This window comes from Limulus polyphemus, unplaced genomic scaffold, assembly GCF_000517525.1.
Source record: "Limulus polyphemus unplaced genomic scaffold, Limulus_polyphemus-2.1.2 Scaffold1045, whole genome shotgun sequence".
Lineage (NCBI taxonomy): Eukaryota > Metazoa > Arthropoda > Merostomata > Xiphosura > Limulidae > Limulus > Limulus polyphemus.
The window spans coordinates 328033-336927 of record NW_013666655.1 but is presented as its reverse complement, the minus strand read 5'-3'; the positions used below and the strand labels follow the sequence as shown (position 1 = coordinate 336927).

General features: G+C 32.5%; 1 protein-coding gene across 1 annotated transcript in view; it reads right to left on the bottom strand.

The window, feature by feature from the left end:
* Window positions 1-7840: 7840 nt before the first annotated feature.
* Window positions 7841-8895, bottom strand: part of LOC106461856 (protein Skeletor, isoforms B/C-like) — a 159538-nt gene continuing 158483 nt past the window's right edge. The window contains exon 17 of the mRNA XM_022388927.1: window positions 7841-8157. Coding sequence (XP_022244635.1) covers window positions 8017-8157 — 141 coding nt within the window. The 3' untranslated portion in view covers window positions 7841-8016. The remainder of the gene's footprint in view (window positions 8158-8895) is intronic.

Here is an 8895-nt window from a genome sequence, read left to right as displayed (position 1 = left end):
AGTACAGTACAGTTCCAGTACAATCTATAGTTGTTCCTGTTGTCTGCTGACAACTGTCCAAGTATTTCCAGTGGTTGTCCCTTCAAGCTCGTTGCCAGATATACTGCTTTCTGCTCCTCTGTCCATCCATTCATCTCTGCCAGTAGCTCAAACTGTGCTCTATATGTCACCTCTCGTTTCCATCTTCATGTTTTTTATCCCACTTCTGACACCAATTTGTTACATCTCTGGTCGTTTGTTAATTACTCGTAAAAATTATTTCCGAAGAAACTTCAAGTCCTTTCTTAAATAATACTAGTTTATTCTTTCTCAATACAACTTTGCAATACACTTAATGTCCACACTATAATTCTCAACGAACGATTCACGCACTTTACTTCCTACCGCACTTAACTCAATTGTCCGTCTATATCTTCAATCTCTCTGTCTGCTATTCTATTGTTGCCGGTCTTATATATTATAAAAGCGTACAAATCGTCTCTTCTGGATCTTCTAGATACTCATCAGGTGTTACGAGCGTCATGTGACTTCCACTGTCGTAACAATATATAGGTGACCAAGTGAGCACCAGTTAAGTCAGAAAAAGTTTGTCTGCGTGATTGTTAATTTAGATATTACAGGTGATATTTCAAAGTGAGTTTCACAGTTCATCAGAGATAAGGAGAATAACTTGTCTTGACATTGTGTGTTCTAAACTATGTGAACCCGTCTGTGTGGAATTTGACGAAAAGGAGACAATTATTTAAAGTTCTGGATACAACTGTGGTAACCAACGGAGTAACGTAAGTGAATTCATCGCAGATTGTATAGTAAGAAACAGAGTAGTGAAAAATAATTTGTCTTATCAATTGGATTTTAAAGTAATTGAATCAGCCTGTGTGGACTTTCGACGTGAAAAGAGAATTATTTAGAATTGTAGATACAACTGTGATATTCTATAGTGTAAAGAATTTTTATACATACATTTAACTTGTTTTGAATATATTATTTTAAAACAAGTAGATGTGTGCTGTCCGTATATTGTTTGAATTTATCACCAAAAGTCACAGACACCTACTATAAAAGAATTCCAGCCAACTTAAACAAAACTTTGAAACACACAGTCCACTTGTTTTAAAATAATATATATTCAAAACAAGTCAAATGTATGTACAAAAAACTGTTAAACTATTCTTTATCATAGTTGAATCTAGAGCTTCAAATAATTAATTCTCTTTTTCATCAAAAGTCCACAAAGGCTGGTTCAATTACTCTAGAACCCAATTTATTTATTCTCTCCTCTGTTATCACAATACAATCAGTGATAAATTCACTTACGTTACCCCACGGGTTGCCACAGTTGTATCCAGAGCTTTAAATAATTCTGCTTTACGTCACAAGTCCACACAGTTTGGTTCAATTAATTTACAGCCCAACTGACAAGACGAAACACTCTTCTCTATCTCTGTTGTTACAATAAAGCTGTGAATCTCACTCCAAAATCCCCAATATAACCATTAGTTGCCACAGTTGTATCCAGAATTGTAAATAATTGCTCCTTTTTGTCAAAGTCCATACAGGCGGGTTCAATTACTTTAGAACACCCTTTGACAAGACAAATTCTTCTTTATTTCTGTTGTTACATAACAATCTGCAATTGTAACACTTTAATAGTCGCCACTATACACTCTTTATGGCTTACAAACTCAGTCTAGATCTAATAATGGTTGGAAACGGCCATCGAATCAGTCTAGATCTATATCTCTCACTAACATTGTCTTACTTTCACTAACTTGCTTCTTTTTTTCACTCTATCACTGCACTTTTTATAACCCACGGTTGAAAAATCTAGCAATATCCAACTCTCTAATAACAACAATATTAAACATAATTAGAAAAACTTAGAAGCTTCAAGTAAGATGATATGTACAATACTACAAAACTCTAGTACAACAATTAAACTACAGTTACGTAACGAAACTTATAACTATCGCTTTTAAAATGATTAACTTTGAACACACTTAAATATCGAATCACTAAATAAACTTGTCAGGCTTTGTGTAGGGCCAAATTAAAATACGTGTCAATGATTTGTTGGCGAGAAATTTCAAGAATAAATGGAGAGCAAACAATCCACTTATTTTAAAATGATATTTTCAAAACAAGTCAAACGTATGCACAAAAATTCGTTACACTACTGTTATCACAATTGTGTCCAGAGCTTTAAATAATTGTACCTTTCTTCGTCAAAATCCACACAGGCATGTTCAATTATTTTAGAACATCCTTTGACAAGATAAATTATTATTCTTTATCATTGTTATTACAATACAATCTGCGATTTAACACTTAAAAAGTCGACATTATACACTCTTTATGGCTAAACTTACAAACACTTTCACTAACTTACTTCTCCCCTCCCCCCAGCATGTCTGCGGACTTACAACGCTAGAAACCGGGTTTCGATACCCGTGGTGGGCAGAGCATAGATAGCCCAATGTGTAGCTTTGTGCTTAGCTTCAAACAAACTTCTTTTTTGCACTCTGTACTGCAGATATTTATAAAAATCTAGAAATATTTAGTCCTCTGATAACAACATTAAACATAACGAGAAAGGCTTAGAAGCTTCGAGTAAGATGACATTATTACAAATATTACAAAAATCTAGTTCAGCAATTAAACTACATTCACAATGTACGACTTGTACAGAGTTGTGTAACGAAATATGTCATAATACTGCTTTTAAAATAATTAACTTTTAACACCCTTATGATGAAAATTATATGATAATTAAGTATTCAATCACTAAATAAGATGACTAATAAGTCTTAATCTGAACAATAAGCCCCTCTTCAAGAAAAATATTTACTTCTTTTTTTGTTATATACAAAGACTGTTCTGAGTTCATACATGAAGGCTACTAATATAGTTTGCACCAACATTTGCAGTTCTCTTGTTGGTCTCTCTTCACATAGAACATCTGGTAGGGTTTTATCTTGACAGCATCCCTTGTCTTCATCTTGATCTTGCGTTGTAGGCCTTTTCCTGCGAGAAGTGGGCTGAAACAGACTGCTCAGTTGCCTTTGTCCCAATTCGGACTTTGGGAAAAACTTTCATGTATCTCCAGGAAAGCATCCATGTCATCTTTCTGCCCATCAAATTTGGGTAGCTTAGGTCGGCTGGCCTTGATCCTAATTGTCATTTTTGGATCCTTCATTTTTCTGTTGGATGAGCTTCGCAATCTCAATTTATACTCTTATTTTCTTGTTTCAGTCTCTCCTTTTCTTCTTTCTCCATTTGTTCTCTTACTCTCTCTCTCTCTCTGTTTCTAGTCTTTTTTCCTCTCTCTTTTGTTGACACTCTTCTCTCTCTATTTCTTCTTGTTAACAGACTCTCGAAGAGCACCATATTTTTAGCTCAAGTCGCTCACTTCTCTCTATCTATTTATATAGCGAGATTGTAATCTCTACACTATTTTCGCTACCACTACAACTGCTCGTATATATGCCTAACCCTATATAAACGTTCACGTTTTCTTTTACCACCATATAATCCTGGCTGGCTCGCCAAATGTCAGGTTTTGTGTATGGCTGGATTTTTTACAGTAGGTGTCTGTGACTTGTTGGCAATAAATTTCAACAATAAAAAGACAATACATCATCTAATTGTTTTAGAATATATTCAAAACAAGTCAAACGTATGTAGAAAGATTCGTGACACTATTGGTTATCACACTTGTATCCAGAGTTTAACTAATTGTCTCTTTTTTTTTTTTTGTCAAAGTCCACACAGGCAGGTTCAATTACTTTAGGACACTATTTGAAAAGACAAATTATTCTTTATCTCTGTTGTTACAATACAGTCTGCAATTGTAACACTTTAGAAGTCGCCACTCTTTAGGGCTAAACTTACAAACACAGTCTAGAACTATATCTCTCACTAACTTTGTCTAACTTTCACTAACTTCTTTTTTTTGCACTCTGTATCTACATATATTTATAACATATGGCAGAAAAATCCACAGATATCTAGACCTCTAGTAACAACAATATTAGACACTAGCCAAAGTACCGGCATGGCTCGGGTTATTAGATTGATATTTTACTGGTCGACTGTGTCTATGTGTGTATTTTGAAACTTTTTAGATATGAGGTACAGCCGAAAATCTTTTCAAAGACTGTTTTTTTTCTCAGAAACCTATAGCAGTCATATATTATATTGTGTAATACAATTTTTTGCTGTAAGTTATGACTTATTTATTTACATCTTAGTACCTTTATCAGTGCACTGAGAATTTCACATCACAATTTATCACAGTATTTTCCAAATTCTTTATCCTTGCAGTGTCTCAGGATGAACAATGTTGGTTGTTTCCCATATGGTAAAAAATTTACACATACTGTTCATTCAGCAAGTGAGAATTAGAAAAAAAAATGATACTCTTCTATAGACCTTCAGGAAGCAGAATTATGGGGCTTAAGAGCTATAGGGCAAAAAACTGGTCAATTTTTTTTTAGTCAGATCTAAAAAATAATATCCAGGTGCGCACCCCCAGAAGCGCCTTAGTATGCAAACAAAGTTTCAGGTTTCTATATTCTTTTCTCTTGGAGTTATGGTGGTTGCACGTACACATACAGGCTCTTTTATTATTATAGACTAATGAAAGTACCAGGCTTCACTCGGGTTATTTTCTTGATATATTCTAGATGACTATGTCTGTGTGTGTATTCTGAACCTATTTTAGAATAAAAGTATAACCTATTGTTACGACAGCGGAAGTCACGTGAGACTAGTAACATGTCATGAGATTCTCGAAGGATCTTGACTTTTCCTGGGAACTCTAGTCTTTTCTAGGCGCCCTCTATTTTAGTATATAAGCCCAGCAAATAAATCGGAGAGATAATAGCAGATAGAGATATATAGAGACAGATAATTGAGTCAAGCGAGCAGTAGTGACTGTAAGTAAAATGCGTGAATCGTTATGAATTATAGCGTGTGTTTAAGTTAAAGTGACTGTGGAAATTCTGTATACTGCAAAGTTGTATTGAGAAGAATAAACCAGTTTTATTTAAGAAAGGACTTGTATCGCTGAAGTTTCTTGGAGAGAATTTTTACGGGAATTAACAAACAAGCAGATACGTAACACTATATACTTTTCTAGGTGGTTTTTCACTAGCTTGCCTTATTAAAAAAAAGGTGCACGAGTATGCACATGGATAAATAATACCTAGTAACACCCTCAGTAGGGGTGCAAAATTTCAGGTGTCTAGATTCTTTCCCCTTGGAGCTATGGCAGTCATGCTACTTTTCTATGTGGTTTTTTGCTATCTTGCCTCATTAAAAATATGTGGATGCACATGGATAATAATACCCAGATGCACACTCTCAGTGTCCATTTAGTATGGATGCAATATTTCAGGTTTTTAGGTTCTTTCCTCTTGGAGCTATGGTGGTCACACATATGCAGACACACACATGTGCATGCACATGTCTCTGTGATTCCTATTGGTAATATAAGGAACCACTTCTTTTCTATGTGGTTTTTTTGCTACCTTGTCTCATTAAAAATATGTGCTTGCACATGGATAACTAATACCCAGATGCACACTCTCAGGGTCCACATAGTATAGGTGCAAAATTTCAGGTGTCGAGGTTGTTCTTTCTTCTTCGAGCTATAGTGGCCACAGTTCTTTTCTATATGGTTTTCACTAGCTTTTTTCACAAAACAATGCGCATGCGCACACCCACTGGGATAAGTAATATTACCCAGTTGCACACCCTCAGTATGGGTTTCTAGGTTCTTTTCTCTTGCTGCTATGGTGGTCACACACACACACACATACTGTATGTGATTTCTATTTGTAATATAAGGAACCATTTCTTTTCTATGTGATTTTTTGCTAGCTTGCCTCATTAAAAAAATGCACACACGCACGTACATAGATAAGACAATACCCAGGTACACTGTCTTAATATGAATGCAAAATTTCAGGTGTCTACATTCTTTTCACTTGGAACTATGGCAGTCACACTTCTTTTCTATGTGGTTTTTTGCTAGCTTACCTCATTATAAAATGCGCACGCACGTGGATAAGTAATACCAAGATGCACACCCTCAGTATTGGTGCAAAATTTCAAGTTTCTAGGTTCTTTCCTCTTGGAGTTATGGCAGTCACACAGACATGCCCTTTTATTATTATGAATAAAGAGAAAGATAATGTCAACAATTTACAAAAGTCTAGTACAACAATTAATCTACATTCATAACGTACCACTCATGCAGAGTTACATAACGAAACTTGTCATAACTATCGCTTTTAAAATAATTAACCTTTAACACTATTGTTATGAAAACTAAATAATAATTTTCAAGCTGAATTTTGTATATCCAACAAAACTAAATAATAACTTTTGAACTAAAGTCTTGTATATCCAACAAAATACATATATAATGGATGAATAAAATGTAATTTATTTAATGCTACAAGTCTAATAGCTGTTGTACTACAAGTTATCAAAATTGTTCTTCATTACAGTCATTGTGCATTTGTTTTGCACATAATAGTGCAAAGTCATGACTAAGGTCAATATTCTGGGGAATTGCTTTTTCTCTGGATGCGGGTAAAGGTAGTAGCCAGAAAGAGTCCTATCAAACAAAAAATCAGAAAGAAGTACAGTTGTCTTAAATTAAACATGATAAGTAAAAGAAACTGGTAATAATTATCCTAAACGTAGTATAGGAAAATTCTTTTGATTTTCATACATTTACAGCAAGATAACAAATGTACCAAATGCGAGATTAATTCAGGATTAGTTAACAAGTTCAACTCTTAACAAAAGAACTTTCATTTTTTGTCAACTTGATAATGTTAAAAATTTAAATAATTAATGGTTATTTGACATGTGATCATAAGTTTTCTACATAAAAAACTTGGTTTTACATCTTATCAATTTTTAGGTGCTATTCACTAGGTCTGATATTATAATTAAATTGTGTGCACTAACATGTTATTTTTTATAATCTACAAATCCAAATTTAACCAGAGTAACTGCTTCAAAGAACTGAAATGAAAGCTTTAAAACAATGTGCAAGTTTTCTCAAACATTTCATCATCTTAGAAACATGATAAAGGGAATTATATAGTTATTTTTAAATAACATTATATTCAGAATGTTGTTAAAATTATATTCAATAATAAAAAAGTGATAGTAGTATTTCATCAACATCTGTTCTCAAGTAGTGTATTATTTTCATAGAAATTGTGTAATTTTCTTCTGTATGTTTTCTAATGTCTTTCATAAAGATCTACACTTTTATTTTAAGTTGAAAAGCTTAATTGTTGGAATATAATATGGTTAGTAGCTGATGAAACATTAAAGACTGTTTATACATAATCCTATTGTTTGAAGTTATGCCAATTTCCTAAATATTAAAAAATCTTTACAGATTAAATTTATACATTTTGATACTATAATAGCAATACTACATGTAAAAGATGTTCTATCTACTAGAGCAATTTTATACCAATCAGTATAACAATTATCAATAACTTTTGGTTAAATCCAGCTAACTGTATGGATCAGAAATAAAAATTAACCTATCAACTATTGTAGTTTATCTTATATGCCAGTCTAATTATGATTATGTACTGTCATAAAATAAAAATTTATAATTCTTATAGTGTGAATGTCTTTTTCTGGCAGTGTGTGATTATAATCAATTATATTTATCACGAGACAATAGCAATATTTATGATTTCAGCATTAGGCTTATTGTATTCTTTTATATACTTTATTAGTTATTCAGCCCCACAGAGTCTTTCTAAGAAGTGTATATAAAAGCATTTCAAACACACACATCAGCAAAGGATATCAAATTTTTACTGATTTTTTGTTACAAAAAGTTCACAATACTACTTTGCAGTAACCTTCACATAAGCCAACTAATAAACAGTTAGCTTGTAGTAGGTGCATTTCTAAATTATAAAAAAAACTTTTCTTATACAATTATGTTAATAAAATAATTATATAAGAGGGTCAAGAAGAACAAAAATAATAATACAGTAGCATAATACAATCCAACTGCACAATAAAACCAGGAAATAAGAGCCAAGTTCCAGCATTGGTGATCTCATCTACTACATGAATCTTCCAACCCATGTTCCTGTCAGTATAACTCTGAAAACACGAACAGTATGTGTTGTAAAATACAGACTTCATTCTTTTTTTTTTTCAGAATACTCTACATACATTACTACAAGTAGGTAATAAGTGCCCTGTTCTAATTTGATTACTTTTTATAAATAAAGAATTGAATTAGCAGTATAAATGTATTGTGCTGAAAACTTTTTCCCTTCAACATAAACACATCATATTTTATATACTGATTTGTTTCTTCTAATATGAAAATCAAAAAAACGTTCTACATTGCTTCGAGAGGAATTTAAGACTCATCTAAATAAATTTACCATTCCTAGCCTGTTAAAAGAAATAAACATTCTTACACTGGGTTTAAAGAGATAATGACATAATGTCTGTTTATTTATATCTCTCCTAACTTGTAAAAATTTAGTAAACGTCTTTCATAACATGTAAAGAAATCTGAAATACTATCAACACTGTTTAGAGAGATAATTAACAATACCAAAATCAATTAATTACCTCTCTCATCAACTTCTAAAAAATGGGATACCTTCTTATATTATTTAGAGACAATTAAGAAAATATATACTTAAACTGACTGACATCTCCTAACCTATAATAAATCCAAAAAACTTTTTATAGTGAATATAGAAAAGTAGATATATTACCAAACATGCCATATATTTTTATATACACCTGGAAAAAAGTTAAGCACCCCCGTGTTTTTTCAAGTGATTCAGATTCGACGTTCTTGTGACTGATTATAAATTACCA